At 37.2% G+C, this 22,724-nt stretch overlaps 1 protein-coding gene across 3 annotated transcripts; it reads left to right on the plus strand.

Moving 5' to 3' along the window:
- Window positions 1-379: 379 nt before the first annotated feature.
- UCHL5 (ubiquitin C-terminal hydrolase L5) lies at window positions 380-19,862 on the plus strand. 3 transcript variants are annotated; one of them, XR_013922429.1, is made up of 11 exons: window positions 380-539; window positions 2,295-2,358; window positions 4,111-4,216; window positions 11,807-11,932; window positions 12,019-12,080; window positions 12,161-12,291; window positions 13,832-13,895; window positions 15,004-15,106; window positions 15,527-15,640; window positions 15,908-16,006; window positions 17,365-17,464. XR_013922429.1 is itself a non-coding variant. In XM_080348623.1 (11 exons), exons 1-11 carry the CDS (start codon window positions 458-460, stop codon window positions 19,311-19,313), a joined length of 996 nt encoding a protein of 331 aa, XP_080204749.1. In that variant the 5' UTR covers window positions 380-457; the 3' UTR covers window positions 19,314-19,862. The 3 variants fall into 3 exon arrangements, 2 of the variants coding, with proteins under 2 accessions (XP_080204749.1, XP_080204750.1); XM_080348623.1 differs by lacking the exon at window positions 15,908-16,006 and adding an exon at window positions 19,269-19,862 and having other exon boundaries at window positions 17,365-17,463; XM_080348624.1 differs by lacking the exons at window positions 11,807-11,932; window positions 15,908-16,006 and adding an exon at window positions 19,269-19,862 and having other exon boundaries at window positions 17,365-17,463.
- The last annotated feature ends 2,862 nt before the right edge of the window (window positions 19,863-22,724 follow it).

The following is a 22,724-nucleotide window of genomic DNA, read 5'->3' on the forward strand; positions in this document are numbered from 1 at the left end:
GCAGGCACGGCAGGTGCCCCTCTGGCCGCCGAAGGCTCCGCGTCTCCCGCAGCTCCGCCCCGCCGGCGCCCTGACAGCATCCCCGGGACCCGGATGGGGCCGCGCCCACCGCCCCCGCACCGCAAGTGCCCGGATGGAGCGGCGCCGCCGGGCCGAGGCAGCTTCCTGCCGCGGGACAGGAGGTTTCCTCCGCCCGCCGCCCCTCAGCCGCCCCACGAGCGGAGCCGCGGGGCGAAGGCACGGCCCCTCCGCGGCCGGGGCGGCGCCGCCGGCGGCAGCAACGGCTGCCCCGGATCCAGTCCCTGCCGCCGCTTCCTGCTCCCGCCCCGCCTCACCATAGAGATGACAGGCGCGGCGTGGGCCGCGGGGCCTGCCGGGAAGGGAGCGGCGTGCGTGGGCCTCGTAGCTCAGCCGGCCGGCGGCGGTCCCAGCCTGAGGGAGCGCGCGGGCCGTCGCCATGTCGGGGGGGAGCAGCGCCGGCGAGTGGTGCCTCATGGAGAGCGACCCGGGCGTCTTCACGGAGCTCATCAAGGGCTTCGGTGAGGGGGACGTGGGAGCAGGCGCTGCGGTCACGCCGCTGGGCTGGCGGGGTGGCTCTGAGGCCGCGGCCCCGCTGGGGGCTGCGGCGGGACTGCGGTTGCTCCCATGCGGGTGCCAGGCCGACCCTCCCATCGCGTCCAGTGGGGCGCTGCCCGGAGCCTAGCCGAACGGTGCGGAGCCCCGGAGGGTTGAGCGTGACTGCGGCGTGGCTGCGGCCCGGCCGAGCAAGGGAAGCGGGGCGCGACTGATGGGAGACCTGGGCCGGGGCCCGGCGAGCCCCGCCAGCCCGCGCCGGTGAAGGGAGCGCTCCCACAGCGGGCGGGAGCGGCGCGGAATGAGCTCCCGTGGAAGCGGCAGCGCGGCCGTTGGGGGCGCGGGTGGGAGTGACCGTGTCTCCCGTGACCTCTGTGCGGCTGTCCCGGCTTCGGGCCGTGCTCTCAGCTCCCGGTGCTCCGCGCTGTGCAGCGCCGGGCAGCCCCGCAGCCCGCTCCGGCAGTGGCCGCCTCCCGGCCGGGGAGAGCGAGACGGCCCGAGCCCCCCGCGGGCTGCCCGCCGCGGCGCGGGCCTGCCGCTCCCAGCGCCGAGAGTGCCCGGCGGGCTGTGCAGCGGGACCCCTCCTGTGGCCCAGGACACATGTCGGCCTCTGCCAGAGAGCGGGATAAGCACGTACGGGGCAGGGGAGAACATCCACATTTGCAGCGGGCTGGGAACGCGCTTGGATCGTGTGCCAGCTGAGTCAATTACAGAGACTCCAGGAGAGGAAGAGAAGGAACTGGCTGTGACTGATCTGAGCTGTGGTGCTCGGCAGGAGGGTGGGCAGCCTGCAAAGGACTGCTTTGGGTTTTAGGACACTGGGTGTTTCAGAAAAATGGACGCAATTTGAAATTGCTGTGTTCTCAGACATTCAACTGTCACGTCGATGTTGTCTGTACTGCAGGTGGAGGGAACAAAAAGCACTTATTAAAAGGTTGCTAAAACTTGATAACTCATTAAACTGGTCATGAATTTTTATGTAATTGTAACATGTTGCCATTGTGAAATATTGTGCTTTGAAATTGTGTCCATCTTTTTGAAACGCCTTGTATTAAATTTTGTGTTGAATTGCATTTAATATCTTGTAGGGTCTAACAGCAGATAAGCCTACACAGGATTTTGCCCAAAGAAGGAATATGAAGCAAGGTTACATTGATTTATAATTTCCATCACAGCTTTTTTTCACAAGTGAAGTCCAGACATGCTTCTCTTTTTGCATTTGTATTTAATGAGATGAATCCTCCATATACTAAGTATTTGAACTTTTGGAGATCTGTCTTATGCACATGTCTTGCTTGAGTGTATTGTTTAAAGCATTTTCAGTCTACTACTATGGGTCTTTCTCTGGAGATACCTATTTTAAGTTCTGCTTTGGACTAGCTGACTGTGTCTTTAAAAACAGTATTATTATCAGTTGAGCAAAGCACATGAGGTGACTCAAGATATCATAATGTCCTCCACTTCTTTTTAAAATGCAGCTTTGTTGTAAAGACAACATCACCATACACAGGAGAAATTCCTGAAATTATTTCTCTTGAACTGTCTGGTTTGGTTGGTTTGGTTTTTTTTAAAGATGCATTAAAGCCTGTCAGTGTACTTTTCCATAATGTGAACATACAAGTTGCAGATGCTAACCACACTTCTTCTGTGCGTTTGTCCTTCCTGGCTGCATCCCATGTAAATGGGGTAGCTGAAGAGACCTGTATCTTTTCTTATTTCAGGTTGTAGAGGAGCACAAGTTGAAGAAATATGGAGTTTGGAACCGGATAACTTTGAAAAATTGAAGTAAGGCCCTTTTCTAATCTGCATGGATTTTATTTGCCTTTGAAGTCTCTGAAAGAATGGGTACTAGACTCAGGTGGCTTTTTGTGGCTTTGTTTTTGTTTGTATTTTTCCTTCAGTTTCCACAAAAGTTCATTAGGATCTTGAATTAATTGAATGTCTGGCAATTAAATTACTTTTTATTAATGCCTAGGTACTTAATCTAGCTTTGCTGTTTTTTGAAGGAGATGCTAATAGCAGCTAGAATGTGAAAATAGATTTTTAAATATTTTGTCATTGGCTTGTATTACATCCTTTGGCAAATTATTTGACAAACTTGTGTTCCTTGTTTTATCTTCCTTTTTCCTCATGTAACATGATATTACATCTGTTGCCTTAAATTAATATGCTGTACTTGGGTATTTTTGTAACTTGTTTTTCATGCAGAACCATTTCCATATGTGTGTCAAGTCAAACACTCATTAGAACTTGCAATGGCTGTTATCATATGGAACAATTCTGCCCTCATTAGGCAATACTAATTCTTTTATAATTTTGTCCGTGATGTGTTGTTGTCAGTGTTCACGTACAAAATTTTAAAGAGAGATGTCACCTAACCAGATCATATGCTGTTCCTGTGCAGATATCCTATGCTTGTATCATTAATCTTTCAGAAGATGCAGCAATTAGTACAGAAGATGTAGTTTTAGAATTTTTTGTCTGACTGGAGATATTTCACGAGAGATCTGAATGGTAGAAATGTTACTTGAGAACTTGGTTTATTTGCTGCCTGCACTGTGTAGTCATGCGACACTTTATCAGGTTAGGTGTTTTGTTCACGAAGTAACAGCTTTGCTTCCTTGTGCTGTCAGAACTCTCTAGGCTGGAGTGATGGCCAGCTTCCTTTCCACACACATGTACAATATTTTAACTTAAACACTGAGAGTTAGAGAACGTAATAACACGTAGCATTTTTCAAATTCCTTCAGTGGACCCACTGTTTAAAAAGACATCTCAGACTTCTGATCGGAACTTAGGAGACGTTTCTCATGCAGTACGGTAGCTCGTTTACCTTTCATGCATCTTTGTGGTGATGACCTTAAATTCAAGCTGATATGATGAATAAGTTTTTGCTTAATTGTACCTGTAGGTTTTGTAAGAATTGTTTCCTTTACTAATAAATTTTTGTTTCATGGAAATCCTAAATACAGTGCAATATGCAGTAAAAGCTGTTTACTATGCAAGACATGCAGTCTGAAAAGCAAGACGCAATTTTAGGAGAAGAGAGAACTGGATTTCTCCTACTTCTCAAAGAGAGAACTCAAAGCGTGAAGTTGGACAAAAGCTCCTTTTTGAATATTTCTTTTATGCCTAAAAGGACTACCAAAACTTTAGTTCCAGCCCTTACACGTGACTGACAAATGTTTTCATAGCTATTTATTGCTAACGAATTGAAATGAATGTCATGCAGCTGTAATAGTTACAGTAACCAGGAGAACTGGTCCTGACTGACAAAAATTAGTGACTAAGTGCTAATTCAGATTGGGATTGTCTAGCATATATGGAAAGAAGCCTGAATTGTGTTCTGTCTAATTAAAAGACCACATCTCAGAATTTCAGTGGAAGTTCCCTATGGTTAGAAAGAAATAATTAATAGAATTACAGTACCAGCATACAGGTAAATTATAGCAAAGGTTTCTGACTTTGATGTTTTTAATCAATACAGGTGATTTTTGTTGTTGTTGTTTTTTCCCCCCTATCAATTTTATTTTTTAGGCCAGTACATGGGCTGATTTTCCTCTTCAAATGGCAGCCTGGAGAGGAACCAGCAGGTTCTGTTGTTCAGGATTCCAGACTGGATACAATATTTTTTGCTAAACAGGTAAGCCAAGTTCAGTATTTTTTCTTAGTTATGTCATGAAACATAGCTTTTAATACCAAAAGATAAACTAGCTTTTTGTTAATATGTACTCAAAAGTTAACATTTTACAAGGTGCAATAACTTTAATGAATTCTGTGAGACTAAGAACTGGGTATTAAAAGATTATTAACAAAGCAAATCAGATTCATCTGTCAAATCAGACAAAAATATCATCAGATATTTTATTCTTGTTAAGCTCTTGTAACTCTTCTGTGCAATAAAGAATTACTTGATAAATGTTTTTAGCACGATGAGAAAATTATTTTTTTTGAAACCACTTTCAACAAATTCTAGGAATAAATGTTTATCTTGATCTAGTTTTTATTTCTTACATTTCTCAAGTACTCTGCAGCTAGGGCAGTATAACTCTGGGATAATATTTCCCTTGAAGAGTTTGCAGACCATTTAGCATGGAAGTTTTAAGTGTTTAAATCAGAAAGTTGAGTTTAAATGAGACATGACAGGAAAATTGTTTTTGTTAATGTAATCCACTGTGTTTTATTAACTAGCAAGTAGTACTGAAATTTTGTGTTAGCTTTGACAGGCTGCTCTATATGTTGTTTGGAAGCCAGAAAAGCAAGAGAAAGTAACCAGAATGAAAGTAGGAGTATTTAATTAAGGTTTCTAGCTCTTTTTGAGGACCTGCTTCTCAAACAGTGGTAAATGTAACAGTCCGAACAAGAAATGTAACCCTACGTGTGTTAATTCCAAAGCATTCATATCAAAGGGGAAATTTTTAGGTTTTCTATGAAGGCTAACACATAGAATGATTGTTGGGTTTGGTTATTTTTATGTTGTTTTTGTTTTTTCCCCACAAACACACAGGTGTTTTGTATGTAAATTTCAAGATATAAACAAGTCTCCACACACTTGTAGTTGAAAGTGTAGAAATATTGAAAACAATGAAAACATTAGGTGTGTCTATAGCTCTCATGGCTACTCTGTACATGGGCTTCTGTTGTGCAGATAATAGTCTTTAATCTGTTGTAATCACTCTTTCATACTATTGTGGATTATTTTATTATTTGATTTTTTTTTTTTAATACTGGTATCTTCATTCTTCCCTTGCTGCAGCGCTTGAGTCCTGCCAAGCAGTGTCCACTATTCTTATGATACCATGATCAGCAGTAGATTGCCAGATATCTTTACAGGTCTGATAAGCACTGATTTAGGTTGTGATTTCTAATCAATCCAACACACTGTTAGTGATCAGTAGGCTGTGGCTACAGAACAGCCTTGATGCAAAGAACCTCAGGAAAAACCCTTGACATAACTCTTAAAGGGTAGTTAGTTGACAGGAGAAAATTACTCCTATATGAATCTAGAGAGGCTTTGTTTGTTAAGATGAAGGCAGATTTACATATTTCTTGTTTCTTTCCTGTGAGTAGAAGAGGTTCTTCCAGAATTGCTCTTCTGGATGCTGAAAAGTTTCATAGCATTTGTCTGCTTGCTCCACTTTTTTTGCCTTTCCCCACCCCCTCCCCACCTCTCTCTTTTTGAAGCATGACTCTGTTTAAAAGCAAGTAACTCAGAGGAGCTTTGAGCTTTAAGTTGGGGTTGCAGAATGTACATCAGAATATTTGGATAATGTTAGACTTGCTAATAACACCAGAAAATTAAAGGCTGACAATGCAAAGTCTTTATAGCTTTCTTTGAAGCATTCATATTGTAGTGTTTTCTTAAGCCTGAAACCTCTTTGTGGAGGTATAGAACTTTCTAGTCTTCCCCCTCCTTCAGCTGCTGCCTTTAAGGAGGGTGTGCTGGAGTGACTCTTTATAATTCATTAATTTTGGCGTGGAAGGCTGTTTCTAGAAGTGTTCACTATTCTGAAGTAGTAGTACCTAGTTATGCCACTTGATGGCATGGAATATATGTTTGCAAAGAGTTTAGAATATTTTTTTCATGTTTCAGTATTGTCTGTTAGTGCAGTGGCTTAGCATAATCAAAGCATTTGTTAGAGACATGTATATGCTTGCGTTTCATGTTGGTTCAGTTTTGCTTGGACTGAGGTATTGTGACAGGACAACTAATGAAATAAATAGTCACAAAGAAATTAAAATAAAAAGTCAACAGATAAATGAGAGAAACTGGTTTTGATATTTTGGGGGGATTTTATAATACCAGTTTAGCTCTTGTGACTTTCACATTGGAGGAAGGTAGCCTTAGCTAGAGATCCAACTTGACAAGCTCTGTTTTGAGGACTGGTAGTTTTTTTTCAAGCAAATGGCTGATCTGATGGTGAGAACAGGATGTCTTGGTCATCCTGACCTGAACCCTTTTGGCTTCTCGGTTCTGTTCCTTTCTTGCAATGGCTCAGCTATGTATTGAACTTCCATGAGCCACTGCAGCTCATCAGCCAGCAGTTCTCTATAAATTCTCTGTGCATGTTTTCTTGGCTGGTCTCCTGCCCCATTATGAGATGTATGTTTAGTGAGTCTGTACAGGTCAAAGCTGGTAAAAGGTGATAGAGAACAGGAGTTTCTTTATCGTAGTGGTGAGGTTATTGCATTTCTTGAAACTGTAGTCTGTGGATACTTCTGGGTCACCAAGGAGCACAAGGGAACACAAGCATTAATGTTAAACATTGCTATTGTAAAAGAGCAGTTCCTCCCAGCTATCACGCAACTAGGCTACTATGCCTTTTTTGTTTATTTTCTCTATGCTTGTTTTAAGTCCAATTTTATGGTGGCTTTCAGGATGAAGTTTCCTTACCTTTCAGGACTCTTTTTCAGATGTTGAGACTTTTTTTTTTTGTTAATCTTAGTTATGAAAGTAATGAGTCAAATAACCATATGTTCATTTGTGGGCTGGAATCCCAGAACAAATAGGTTTCTTTTCTGGGTTAGCAAAATTTTAATGACATTTAAGATTACCAATCTCTTGATCTGTATCTTCAAAACCAGCATGACACTGAAGCCCTACAAATCTCAAGAAGTCTTTGACTCTGTCCTTTCCCATACAATGTCTGCTTTTAAATGTTACTGTCTAAAGATATATGGTAAAATCCAGTTTACTGCAGATAAGTTTTCAAGTGTTGTTCTGAATCTTGTGTGAGCAAGACTAATTAACTGTTAGTATGTAACAACAATTTAATATGGAAAGTAAATAATGCTGTTACAGCATGGCTTCATTTCTGTTCAATTTTAGTTAGATGTTTCATCTTAAAAATTATTTCATAAGAAGCTTTAGTTAGCCATAAAAGGCTGTAGCTCTCAAGCTGTATCTATCAAAGCATCTTCAATATTGCATTTGGAGGCACAGTTTTGATGAGAAGCTTGTACAAGCTCACATTTCACTCGTGTCCACTTTCATAGCAATGTTGTAGTTGAATTCCAAATGACAACTAGATCTTGTTCAAAGTTAAATCATGAGTATGTTGGGGGGTTGAATTTTAAAGTCTGTCTAATACGCGTGTATATTAAAGAATTCTTTTTTTAATGGTCACTTCTGTGTGCACTTATGTTAAATTTGGCCTCCCTGTTATGCCTAGGTATGATTTGGTCCTCTATTTGAGGCCACAGAACTCTGGATGATCTTACATACCCTTTGAGCTAGGATACCTAGGCACAATGAGGTGAGTTAAGGATACAATTTCAGCCTTAACTCTGAATTTCCTGATTTGTGTGTTGCTTAAGTAGGCCCTTGCTGTTATTTTCACACACAATGGCTACAGGATTGTACCACTCAATGTATTCAGCTATCTTCAGCACTGTTTGGAACATCTATATTCTGTGCTGATCACTGCAGAAGTGTCTCTTGACAAAAAAGAATGCCATTGTTGCAGACTTATGTATTAAATTATTTTAATAATCTCTTCAGGTTTTATTACTGAAGTACTGGTATCATGACTTTGTTTTGTGCCATGTATTTATTTTATGCTGCATTGTGGTGATATAACATTAATTTCATTAATTGGAAATAAAACACATATACCTTCAGAAAGAGGATCTAAATAATACTGTTAATAACAAAACATTGGTCTTTAGTTATCTTTGTGCCACTAATGGAAGTATATTATATGTATCCTTTTAACATTTCCAATATTTCAGTTGATTTCAAACTCAAAATTTTTGATGTTTTCAGTTTTGGTAATGTTAAGATAGACCAGATATCAGTGTTAAAGCTAAACTTGAGAGATCACATAACTTGTAAGAAAGGAACTTGCAACACATTTAATCAAAGTCAGAAAGCAGTTTTTGGGAATTGAAAATACCTGTAGGAAGATGGTATCTTTATTCCAAAGAAATAAAATTAGATAGGGTTTTCAAACAAGAATAAGTTTCAGAACTTTATCCTAATGCTGATTTTTCCACATTGAACTTTTAAAGGCAACTGTTCTGTAACATTGGGATGCTTGGTAAGTGAACTTCAGAAATTTGCCGGTTATACTACCAATTACAGCACAGGGTTATCCATGGCTTTTTGACAAACAAAATACATAATCTACGAGATGGAGGACGCAAATCAAGAACTGCAAGTGCTTCAGCCTTAAGTTGACCCAGACTCACTGAGTCCTTAGGGAAAGGTGCATGGTTTTGAAGTTACACATCTTAACTGAAGAACATGCCAGAGCAGCCTGTTCACGTGGGTCCGTTGTTTTAAGCTAAGCTTCACTTGATGTTATGGCAATATTCTCAGGTTTTTTGAGGTCATCTCAATAATGTGCATATATATCTGTGTATATATATCTATATATAATTGTTTTATTTCAAAATACACCTTGTAGCTTTGCTAGCAAAATCTTTCAAATATGGTATCTGCTTTAAGTTGAGTCCTGAATACTGATCAATCAAATATCTCATCAGGACTTCCTGGACAAAAATATACAGACAAATGTTGGGATTTCTGGACAAATACAGAAAATCCTCTTAGGTTTACTCAAGTCAAAATAAAAAAAATCTTTTTGAGACAACCTGCATATAATGTCATACTGTCTAAATGCAGAAAATGTTTTCTGCCAACATTGAGGCATCTTAAGTAAGAGATACCCATCTACCTTCATTTCCAGTGTATCCTGACCGATTTCTCTCTTGAAGGACTCACTGCCCTGTGTGTATAGCAGTGCTGGACTGGCTGGGTGCATTGATAGGGTGCTGTGGCTGTGTGACAAATGAACCTTGCAGTCATCTGCATTTGATACTGCTGTTACCCACTCCTCACTCTTCGCTCTTCCCCATGAACTACCACTAGCTGGGGACCTTCATCCATTTGGGAGTTCTGTCATCTAGGTCCAGGAACACTGTATTCTTACACATATCACCTGCACTTGCTTCTATTCCCCTGCTACAGGACTGTTCCTGCTGCCTTTTCCTCACCTCCTGCCTCTCACTTTCTGAAGAGTATTTGTCATTCTGTAATGTATTTTTATTTCAACAGCTGGGCACGACTGGTGTAAGACCTGCATCTGCTCTGTATTGTGTTCTAGCAATAAGACAAGATTGTTTAGCTTGGTTCTTATATATTTAAACAGACTCACACTGTAGTTAGAATACAAAAATATGTTTATGCAGAAAGGCAAATATTATATTTGAGACCACAAATTCCCTGCCAAGTTTAATTTTTCCTGCTATTTTTGCTGTTGTTTAAAGCTCCTGTATCTGGCTGGTCCAACACTGTTTCTGTGTTGATCTTGCCTTTAGGCACAAAATGTCTCTTAATTTCCCTCTCCTTTTTTAAAGCCATTATTGGGTTAGTGGTCTGCAGAACTGATTGTTCCATCTTGATTTTTCAGTAAAAGTAGTTACCAGTTGGTGCTGTCTCTCTCTCTAATGTCCTGTATTAGTTATCATTTAACAAGAGCAGTTTGCTGTAGTGACCTTCCATTCACTGTAATAGCACAGTTCTAATAGTTTGTCACCACAGATCTCACCATGTACTTTGTCTGTCAGCTTAATTACGATATTTGTAACAATTGCTTCATGTTAGCCCACTCTGACCCACTTGGGATCTTCTGCTTTCATCCTAGCACTGCTGTCATGACTGTCTCTGATACCATTCTTTTGTCATAGCTCAAAGAATCTTTAGTTCTTCTTCCTTTCCTATATTATAGTATTAATTCTCTCAAATTATGTCATTCTAGTAGTCTGTGGTTTGTGGGTTTTTTTGATGGATTTCCCTTCTATGTCCTTTATTTTGTAGTTGTGTAAACTCTAGCCTTGTGTACCTGCAGTTTGTTTAATTTGAGTTTCAGTTGCTAATATGTTCTGCATGTGTAGTTGACTACCATTGATTACCATTTAAGTCAACTAGATTGTATTTTTCTTAAATTAATATGTGCTTTATTAGTTTTTATCATCTGCAATATACAGACATAATCTGAACTGAGAATACCCTGAAGTATAGAAAATTAATATATGCTGTAGTTTATAGTACTAACATAGTAGGCTTTCCTTTGTTAAGGACTAGCTTTAATTGTAATTGTAATTGGTTGTTCTTTTTCTTTTTTTTTTTTTAAATTATTTTCTCCTTTCTTGTTGGAAGTGGTTTTGCATTCAGAGCCCTGAGCTAATTTTCATTTTTAATACAAAATCAACACCCTCTCTCCCAGTCCTAAGGTTTAAGTAGCGTTTTCAGTTGAAAAATAGTCTCATAGACTGAAAATACATTATTTTTCCTTCTCTATAGCTCACTGAGAAAAAACTGCCGAGGCAAAGTCTTCCTTGTGTTTTAGTCTTACACCGTTTGATTGCTGTGCTTTTAATTAAATCTCAGATTATATTTAATAATCCTTGTAGTGTCTCTCTTTCTTTAAATACTGAAATTTAGTTTAGGTATTACTAAGCAACATTAGAGACATGGATGTAATATGAAGGGATTTGTTTATATGTTCTAAAAATGGCATATTTAACACTTAGGAGCGGTGTAATGCAGAGTAGTAAATTCAATGTTAGGTTGGAAAGGATAGGTAGATTGTAAATTAAGAAAAAATTGAAAAATCTAAAGTTTTATATGGCTTATTATTCAGCAAACCATCTTTTAAAAAATCTTTGCCTTGGAACACTTCTAAATTTTATTAGTTTATCCCTAGGGTATCTTAATTTTTTTTGTCCAATGCAACCTTTCTATAAAAATTTCAGGTTCCATAATGTACTTTATTGAATTCTGATTATTTAAAGGACATTCTCTTTGGGGGAGTTGACTTTTTTTTTTTTTTTTTTTTTTTTTCCCCTAAGATCATAGATTTAATAATGTAATTTGGCAGCTTGCTTTGAGTAGTGCTTTATTTGTTTTTTCACTGAGATCAGAGGGTTGCTGTATTTCTTCTATGTCCTTTATTAATAATTTTAGACAGAGTGACAGTTTCGAAGTAGAATTGTGAAATAACAGTTTTATCAATGAATTGTATATGACAACCATGCAGAGCTCATTTTATTAAGTCTCCTACAGCAAAGGCTTTTTTGTGGCTACTCAGACTAGAGTTGCTGCCTGGTTTAGGGTGAAGCTCCAATGTGAATTGGCACAGAAAGCATGTGCTTGTAATGAAAAATGTTGTCCAGCTTAAATTGAATTCTTATCACCAGTACTGAACAAATTCTCAAAACTTTTTTCTAGGTAATTAATAATGCTTGTGCTACTCAAGCCATAGTAAGTGTGCTATTAAATTGCTCTCATCAAGATATCCATCTGGGAGAGACTTTGTCAGAATTTAAAGAATTTTCACAAAGTTTTGATGCTGCGGTAAGTGCCTACTATTTTCTGTATTTTAAGTACCATAGTATTATATCTATGTTGGCTTACAATTTGATTTTGTTAATTGCTTTCAGATGAAAGGTTTGGCACTAAGCAATTCAGAAGTGATTCGGCAAGTTCACAACAGTTTTGCCAGGTAACGCGTGCTTTAAATCTGGGCAAAATTTGAGCAAATTCTTTTTCATCTCAGATTTTTTTTTTTTTTTTTAATTGCAGACAACAGATGTTTGAATTTGATGCAAAGTCTTCAGCAAAAGAAGAAGATGCATTTCACTTTGTAAGCTATGTTCCTGTTAATGGACGACTATATGAACTAGATGGCTTAAGGGAAGGGCCAATTGATTTAGGTAATATTTTATATTTTTTCTGAACATCCTTCATTTTAACAGTAGCTTGTTACAACAAATCAGTTGTATACTATATGATCAAACCAAGTCATTTATGAAAATAAAGCATATCTTTAACATTCTCTTTCTGTGCTACGCAAGCTCGTGCTTCTTTGCAGTTATTTATATTATTTTAGTTTTGTTGGTCTGAAAAGGAAGTTTTCTTCCTGCTTCTCTGTGTTTCTGATTATTTCTCCATTCAGTAATCAAATGAACAGGTTGTGCAGTCCAGTGGGCTTCTAATACCTTAATAGTTTTGTTGCAAGAGAAGTTCACATAACCCACTTCTTGTGGATATGTGCTCTCCTTACCTGAGGAAATATGTTGTTGTTCTGAGCTGTCTCTAACAAAACCTGGTAAAAACTGGTAAAACCTGGTAAAACTATGTAATCTTTTAGGCTTTCCTTACACTTCTTTGTGTGCAATTCCTTTTGATAATATTTGTCCCCATGTCTTCCTTTATGTGGTATTTTCACCCAAGACAATTCCTGTGTCATGTTTTCAAAGCTATTTTGTTTCCCAGGTTGATTACAAACTATCAATTTATTTTATCATTTCTTTCTTCTGTGGGAGCATGTATACAGCTGACTTCATACACTTTTCATACATTATGTGTCTGGTGTTTACACACTAGCCTCTTTCTTCTTAGATAGCAAATATTCTTCTAATGGCTTAAAAGATATCTACTTTCAGCATAGTTTTCTTCTCTTGTTCCTGATTTGTGTCTTGTAATATTACTTAACTGGCGGTATGTGTGCCATCTTATGTCTGGAAAAGCTCTACAGTGCCTTTCATGTGTCTGCGCTCTCTTTGGAGTCTGGTATCATCTCAATATGCTCCAAACTCTATTTCCAGAGTGTTTTCCCAGTTTTCTTGACAGTCGTATTTATTTTTAGGCTGAGTAATGACTTGCTGCTAAATCGCACCTTTAGTCTGGTTAGAGAGACTGTACAGTCAGCAGACCTACCAGTAACATTACTTTTATGGTCACAAGATCATGAGTCTCTCCATTTGCTTTAAGGTCTTGAAATTGTTAAGATGACATTACCAACTTGTGAAATCACCTCTAGTTATTCTGTCATTTATCTTAAAGTTTTCTATCATGTATCCTTTCATATTTTTTAAGGAACGGCTGTAATTATCCCAAGTTTTTCTTTTGCTGTCTACTTTTATGTTGTCATACCACCTAGTTTCTTTTGTCATAGAAGTCTTACATAGCATGCTTTTCACTCCTCTTGTTCCTTGCTATAAAAAAATTAGATGCTTATGCCCTTAAAAATGAGTTTTCCTCCATTGCTTTGGCCCAGTACATTATCAGAATATTGTTTTTAAGTGCAAGACACTTTTTTTAATAAAATCACCTGAGTAATTTGAGACTGAAGTTGCCAAGGAAAAACTTGTTACATACTCTGAAGTTGGTGCGTAAGCCTGAATTATACAAGTCTTGAATTTGCAATAAATTTTGCAAAAAATATTTTTTTTCTTTGTGTTTATTTTCTAGGTGCATGCAATCAAGATGATTGGATAAGTGCAGTACGGCCTGTCATAGAGAAACGTATACAAAAGTAAATGGTCATGATGATGCTTTTAAAACATAGCACATATATATGTTTTAAAATTCCTTAAGTTCCTTCAATTAAAGGCTTTCAACTGAATTTCTAAGAAATTACTCTTACACATCATTTTTTATGTGCACAACACTGAGTGGCTTAAGAACCCATTGCCCAAGATGAGCCAAACGTGATGATAGATAAGTCTCAAATGTGCTGTGTTCCCGTATGATTAATCAAAGTAGGTATTTGTGTAGTGAAGAGAGATCCTACTAATGCTCTGAAAAAGGTAGAGCGAGATGATGAATTCTGGTAGACAACTGTGGATCTTTGCGAGTGAAAACTAAGAGTGCTGTTAGCATGGATAAAGTTTGGGTATATGCGTATAATTACAAATACCAGACAATAACTATATTTATACAGCTGGTATTTAGAGACAGCAGGTTTTTCTTAGGTATGTGGCTTAGTTTAGAAATTTAAGCTAGAAAAACATGCTATAAAAGTTTTCCTACTTTGTAGCTCTGACCCCAAACTGCAGCCCCAAATGTGCTACAAGTTGATTTTATGCCATTTCTAGAAAATAATTTTCAAAGTCCTTTACTTTAAGACCTTTTTTTTTTCTTTTGGTAAGCAAAAAATTGCTACCAAATTGCATTTGGAGAATTTAAACTCTGAAATGCCTGCTAGTCTAATTGGTGAATGTACTTTTCACATTGTATGAAGTCTCCAACTTTTTCTAAAAAGCAACAGTAATGAGAAAGTAAAAGCTATTGTGTGCAGCGGTCTTGTGCAAGTTTTCTTGTCAACTATATTATGTTTTGGTTTGGTTTTTAGACAGTTTCAATATTTATTTTTTGTTTATTTATTGTGACCATAGACAGGAATAGTAATATTTTGGGATAGAAACTTATTACGAGTTATATATTGGGTAGTGCTCATCTGAGGTCTGGTTTTTATTTTGCGGCAAGACTGAATCTGGAGCACAACTTTAAATTAATAGATCCGTGTAGGTGGGGCTTTTTCCACAAAATTACTTCCCTTGCGTTGAAATTGTGGAGGAGGTTTTTTGAGTTGTCATGTCAATGATTAATTTTGAAAGTGATTTTTTTTGTTTCTCATTTAGATACAGTGAAGGTGAGATAAGGTTTAACTTGATGGCTATTGTATCTGACAGAAAGATGATATATGAGCAGAGGATTGCGGAATTACAGCAGCAACTTGCAGAGGTAGGCCACGGTATTTAAATTGCTGGGGTATTTCTCTGATAATAGTTCTGTTTCTTTGCTTTATTATTCACCTTCTTTCCTTGCTCTAAATGGAGCATCACTAAACAAAAAGCAGGGAAGGATTACGATGTATCTGTCTGGTTAGTTCTGAGTGAGCTAGTTTGAGCGCTTGGTACAGCATGACCATGTCATCATGGCTCTGTCTTGACTCATTTGCTGCAGTAGCGGAACTTTTCTTGCTACCTGAGCTAATCTGCTTATGATTAACTGCACAAATTTCTTGAATGTTCCTGTAACTATAAGTAAAACTGAATCTTTCTGTGATAGAAATACTCTTAAGACAAGGCTTACTTCAATTAAAGAAAATAAAAATAAAAATGCAGTAATGTCATCCATTTAACTTTTTCTTTTGTGTGGAAGGAGGAGCCTATGGATACAGATCAAAGTAGTAATATGTTAAGTTCTATACAATCAGAAGTTGCAAAGTACCAGATGTTAATTGAAGAAGAGAACCAAAAATTAAAAAGATATAAGGTACGTAGCCTTTGCTTTTTTAATGAAACTGTTGGAAAAGTTGTAAGAAAAAGCCAGCTTTTATATCTATGGGAGGCTGTTGCAATTCATCTGAAGGAATTGGATGGGTACTTGGAAGACAATGTTATGTAAATATATGTTGCATTCCTGAATGTGCAGGTTAGTTATCAGGTTGCTTCCTTTTAGGATAAGACTTACAAGTCAGTTTGTCTCTGTAGTTCCCTTTGTTTTACTACTTCTTTGTTTCTCATAAAATATTTTCTTTAGGCACAGTGAGTTCTAGAATTTGAACAAAGAACTCGCTCCATGTGCCCCGGAAGACTGATCAGCCTTTTCTTGCCGGAGTTGCTCATTACACTACTACATGTAAAAGTGGTCTGTTACTAAGTAGGATTTTTTGTTTGTTTTTACTAGAAGGATTTAGATGTGTTAGTCATAATTCTTTTTCTCTACAGAATATTCACATAAGCTCTCCCAGCTTTGGTTGTTAGTAGTGAAGAATGCTGATGCATTAGTTGATAATGAAGGCTAACTGGCAGATTCTGTGAACTTTGTGTATAGATCCATTCTGCACATTTATCTCCTAATCTGACATACAGCTACTTACATAGCTTTTAGTGCAGGAGCTCTCATAGGGTATTTGAATTATTCTTCTGTTATAGTTTACCTGCTCGTACTGTTAGTGAAAATGAGAGATGGGAAAGTTTCTCTGAGGTCATCACTTGCAACTTTTTTTTATAATTGCCTAATATTTTTAAAGGGATATTTTGAGGGAGGAAAAAAAGCTGGGTAACTTTTTTTTTATCATCCCTTAACCTGTTTTTCTTTGGGTACAGAAGGTGGTTAAATTAAAAATAAATTTTGAAATAAATGTACATACCAAAGGAAAAAAGTAAAATAAATGTTTTCACTAGTTTCTAGAAGGTACAGACCAAGACTTCAATAATTATAATGATAATTTCAGATATATCTCTACAGTAAATGTTTTAAGTTGTGAAGTGTTACTGTCTCTAAAGCTTCACCGCATCAGGATGCAGTTTAAGAAACTATTAAAAAAAAAAAAAAAAACAACAAACATGTGCTTTACCAAGCGTGAGAGTGAGCAAACAAATGAAATGTGGGGCAAAAAACCTTAAAGTTCCTCATTGTACGTGGGCAAATTTGTGGAAACCAGTTAAAAGTCCACACTTTTATTTATGTTGGGGTATCTGCTTGGGGTCTGTGGAGGTCATTCCTCTCAGTTGAAAAACCAATGACCTCCCTTTCTGAAGGACTGAACCATTGTAGAAGCTGCAAAGTGTTTAGTACAACAAAAGTAGTTATTCTGTTGCATTACAGAAAGGTTTAAGTCTTCAGTATTGGCTGAGGCCACAACTACACAAGGGACTGTAAAAATATGTAGGTTGAACTGTAATTTAATTTGAGGGGAAAAAAAAAAAGTGGGTAGTTTCGATAGTATTCTTTGTCAGTGTTAAAGCATTGAGGGTTTTTTTGGCTAGTATGACAAAACACCGTTAAGAGAATTTGTACCTTAAGCAGTAAATTCATATGATATGCACTTTCTCACAGTGTGCTCAGAATTCTGTTGCTTCAACTTTATTTTTAGCTCCCTGAATTGTAAAAAATAACTACAGCTCTTAGTGGGGGGACAACCATGACAGGGAGGGGAAAAAAACCCCTTTAGACATATAATAATTCTTTTAATGCATTTAATTTATTTTTAGATTGAAAACATTAGAAGAAAACATAACTACCTGCCTTTCATCATGGAATTATTAAAGACTCTAGCAGAGCACCAACAGTTAATACCATTAGTAGAAAAAGTGAGTATTTCCAAGGTGATTTTTAGGAAACAGTGTATTACTATGATTCTTCATACCTCTAGTTGAATTTCAAAATGCAGTCAAATGTCTTGGAAGTATAAATGGCATGGATTTATTTAAACTGCTACATTCAGGTGTATTGCTGGACTGGAGATTTTGGGACCAACTAACTTTGCATTGTTGTGCAAATAACCTAAAAAAAGTTCTAATGGTGATATTGGAAGAAGCAATTCGGTATCAGCTAAACAATCACATTACAGGGCATAAAATGCTACATGGGAAATTAAAAGTCCTATTAAAATTGTGATGTCTAGCTCCAGTTGCTTTGTGGTAGTGTTCTCTATGCTATGTTAATATCCCTTTTTGAACTGAAGATCATTTAAATTAATCATTTACATACACAGATAAATATGTACAAGATTGATCCCTTTTGCCAACCTGGACTCTTGATTAGTCAGCGTTTTGACTTATCTAGTTGTCGACACTAGATGGCAACCTTTGTACAGAGGTTCCGATAATTTAGGTAGCTTGAAATTTGTTCTCTTCAATTTCTCTGTTCTTGTACTGATTTACTGGCTAATTGTGCTCCCCTTTTTAAGTTGTCTAGCTATTAACGTTGATTTAATATTAAAGTTTGTATTAAGGATTGTTTATTATTGTGGATCTGTCACTTTGGCAAGGTTATTAAACTGTATGGCTAGTCAAGTACTTGAATTGTAATCAGATCAGTGCTCACTTACAGATCTGCTCAGGTTGCCATAGACAGTATCCCTGATTTTGAACTCACACGGAAAAAAGAATCTCTATATTATTATAATGAAAAAAGAGCTAAATATTATTTAATGAGCATATTCTTTAGCTGAATTTATTTATGAAAGTATGTTTGCAGGCCAGGAGTTTATAAGACTGTAACTTTTGCATTCAGTTTTTAATCTTTTCCTTCTTTGGGTAACTTGTGGAGTTTTAATTCAGCTTCGTGTTAGTAGGAGTTATTTATAACACCGTCAAGCTTCTTTTACAAGTAAATTCCCAGTGGACCTGAGCAGCTGGTGGTAACAGATCTTAATTCTAAACCACTGAATTAGATCCCGTCCTGTCCAATAATAAATGGTAACAAACAGCAATCTGATTCAGTATGAGCAAATGTTTTGGCAGAAATATGGCTAGTACTGCATCTGAATTGTCCCCTCTTCTTGCCTAACCTTTTTTTACTGCATTCGTAAGGAAGAAAATGCTATTTTCTGCCAATTCAGGCTATCTAGAAATTGCTGTAAGTTATATGAGGATCTGTTCGTAAATATCTTGGTGGGAACTCTTGTGAGTTTTTTCCACTCTGCTCTTTTGAAAGATATAAAAAAAACTAAGATCTTGATTGCTTCAGAGTTTTTAATTTGTGATAATCAGTATATCTGAACGCCATGTTTTCTTGTGTCATGAAATGTTTTCACTAGGAAGAGTTATTTCTATATTAAATGAAATTATTATGGAGGTATGAAAAGTCAAGGTTAAACTGTGTTTTAAAAATAGTGGTTTTTTTCCCCTCTCCTTTTCCCTATGGAAGTTACCTAATCTTATTGGGTTTTTTGTATTATATATTTAAACCTATTGGTATTCTTGAAAGGCTTTATATAGGAACCTAGTAAAATAGTAGTAGATACTTCTGAAGGGTCTACTTTTTTTTTTTGGTCTCATTCTACAATATTTTTTATTGAATGTTCAAAGTCATAGTAAGTAGGCATTCAGAGCTCCAAAAAGAAGACCTTTGTCTTATCAGAGCTTAACATCGTCTCCCTTTTGTTTTTTAGGCAAAAGAAAAACAGAATGCCAAGAAAGTTCAGGAGGCCAAGTGAAGATGAGTTTGAAAAATACATACAATTATGTGCTTCTGAAACTATTTTCATGACAACAAATAAAACTTTTCATAAACTTTAAATTTTGTCCAGCGCACGTTTGACAATTGTAACAGTTTGTCTTGTACTGTATGCACGGGTCTAATTTTCTTCCTTCCCCTGCATCTTGTGCATGTAGTACTGCTAAATAATGTTTAGGTTCTCCTGGTCACATTCAGTATTTAACAGTCTGTCTGATTTCTGAAAGTTTTGGAAGTGGACCTAAAAATGTACAAGGGAAATGTACCCATTTTGTCCCACTTGAATATATGATAATGATACAGATGCCAGAGTTTAAGTATAAGCATGAGCTTTCTTTGCTCGTCTTTACTAACAATTATATTATTATTCAATTGTTCAATGACATACCCTGTGTCTTTGTTTTTATGAAGTATGTGTCTAATTTTTTTACAAAATCGAAAAGTATGAATTTAGCTGTAGAAACATTTGCAAAGACGGATGTATAATCTCAAAAGATCTGCATTGCTTTAGTAGAAAATATAATAAATATTCCCATTTTTATTTTGGCAAACTTTCTTCTGTGGTATTTTATTATTGGATAAGATGATTATGATATGTATTGGATATCATCACCCTTGTGACTTTAAGTATATATGCTATAAATTTGGGTTAGAAAGAAGGCATACTGTTTCAGGGCGTTAATATTTCTGGATATAAGGTAGTACTGTTCTAGAGTATGTTAAATTTAAGGTCAATTAAACAGCATTGTCCTAAAGACTTGAGAGGTAAGAAAAAAACATGCATGAAAGATTCTTGTTGATAAAAATATTGTAATGGAAGATGCTTGACTTGCCTTCTGTGGATCAAGGAGAATGTCTGGGGAATGGAGCTGACGTGGTGTCCTGCTGCCTTAGGTGTCCTCCTACATGAAGTATGAATTGGCAAATTGTTTAGGTAAGGATAGTAGTGGGCCATTGTAACAATACATAATATTTGAATTACTGAAACACTATTAGTGTGTATAAATTTGTTTAGAAAAATTCCAGTTTCTTCTTAAAAGACTCAGACTAGAAAGAGGAAAAAAAGAAGGAAAGGAACTTTAATTGTTTGAAAGACATTTAAAACTAGTAAAAGATGTTTGTTTTGCTTACTTTGCCTGTAGGCATACTTCACTGAATTGTCCTCAGGACACACAAAAAGAGAACAGTGCAAAAGGAGGGGGAAAAACACACACACACACACACACACAAAAACACCACCAGAAGACCACAACCTCAGAGATTGAAAATGTCTTATTGTATTCACTTATTTGTACAGAATTCTCCTTTTGAATGTGTTTTCTGGAGTGTTTTCTGAAATTTGCACTAATTATGAAAATTTCAACAAATCTTTAATGGTATTTGAAATGCGAAATTTGTCAGTTTCACAGCCAAAGTCTTATTTTTAAGCTACGCGTTAAGATAATGTTCATAAATCCTTTCTGTGCTTCCCACAACTGTTCCTGTAAGAAGCTATTCTTTCCCTCCCACTACTTATGCTGTGTGTTACCTTAATACCTTACAGGGTAATATTGAAGGCCGTTGTTTAGTTAACAATGAGTTATTCTTGAGTTTCCAAGATAAAAGTGCTAGACATCCTTATCTTTGCAAGACTTTTTGTCCTGGTGACTTAGGAGTATACCAACACTGCAGATTTAGCTAAGAGTGAATGAGCAACAGATAAAATAAGACATTTTAAATTTATTTTAGTTGCAATAGTGGTGTGTATATTCCAAGGATCTGACCTTTGGGCAGTGAGGTTATGGATGCTACATAAGTGAGACTAAAAGTAGAAAAATACTAAGGAAACGGTGACAAGGTAGTGTGCATTTATTTCAACCATGTGTGACTAAGCTAGATTATTTAATTTTTATTCCTAAGATTTGTAAAAGTATTTTTGGCTTAACATTTTCTGTTGGATTTGGCGGTCTTGTCATAGCAGTACATGAAATGGGTGATTATCAGCAAGTGAAGGAGCTGTTTGAAACATTCTTATCTTGTAAGAAGTTTTGTACGACTGACAACATAACGATAAATTGAAGTCAGTGTTTTACATGCAGCCAGTAATGAAGTCTGTAAGCATAGTTGCATTTGTCATTGTAAAGGAAAATTGTAAAAGTGTGTTACCTTGCATTTGGTACAAGCTAAGGAAAATACACATTATTCGTAATAGTTAGACCGTGAACCTGAGCTGTAAGAGCATTAACAGCGGTTTGTGTAACGCATCTAGAGAAACTGCAGACATCTATTTATTTCTAGATGACTGGCTGAGAAGCAGCGGTTCTCCTGGCAGCGCTGGTTGTGAACTTTGAGATATTCTCTCTTGTTCCTTGACCAAGTAACAGAATTAGCACAAAACCTTCAAAATACCAAATCAGCTGTTGCTTTCAGGTTATATTCACTTGCCAGGGGAAAAAAAAAAAAAAAAAAAAAAATCCTTTCTTTTTAGGCAGTGATACAGGACTTACTGGTGTGATGAATAACAATATTTACCTGTCCAAGATGGAGCATGTGTTATTGTGCATGTCATGCTTATCAGCCTTCAGATGTGATCTTACATTGTGGGCTGAGCTCTTTCAGTCCATTATCCCAACAGTGTATCAGTAGATTAAAGTTTTGTGTTAACTCTTAAGTGGTTTCTGTGATTAGACCTGGTGAATGTAAGGAAATGAAAGAATTTGTACACATCCCTCAGACTCCTGATGGCTGAAAATCATTTGATTATGCTGCAGCTTTCTTAAAAGTTGGCTTACTGCAGGATTTGAAGGGAAACAATTCTACACGCTAGGCCTTTCCAAAGCCTTGTGTGGTACCTGCCTAACCAGGTAGGTACTAAATCCCTCATGTTTCATCTTAAACTCAGTCATCTTGTATATTTCTCTTGGTAAGTAAGTGACTGGTCAACGTCTTTGTAAATTAAAGCATGTTTTTGTATGTCAGTGGTAGCATCCAACAATATTTGATTTGTAAGGCAGCTATATGGATCATTCTGGCTTCTGACTTGATCATTTTGTGCCTTCCTAGTGAAACTTCCTTCTTTTAAAGTTTATGCGTTTCTGAGATGGGAGCTATGCAGGATTATAAACTACAAATTTTCCTCTGAGGTCCCTGAGCATTCTTGTGAAATAAAATATAAACAGAAGCGCATCCTTAGGGAAACACCTATAGAGGAAATAGTTATGTTTAGATGTTAATTTTTTTTGTGAACACCTGATAGGGATATTTAAATCAGTCATCTGTATGTAGTGGGTTTTTTTTTTTTAATTTAATGTATTTTTATTCCTTGAAATCAAAAATAGCAACATAACTCATAGTAAGTTGTGCTAGCATTTTCAATCTTTCATCTTCAAGAAGTCTTTATTTTAGCAGAAGT

Source organism: Nesoenas mayeri (genome assembly GCF_963082525.1).
Source record: "Nesoenas mayeri genome assembly, chromosome: 8".
NCBI classification, from domain to species: Eukaryota; Metazoa; Chordata; class Aves; order Columbiformes; family Columbidae; genus Nesoenas; species Nesoenas mayeri.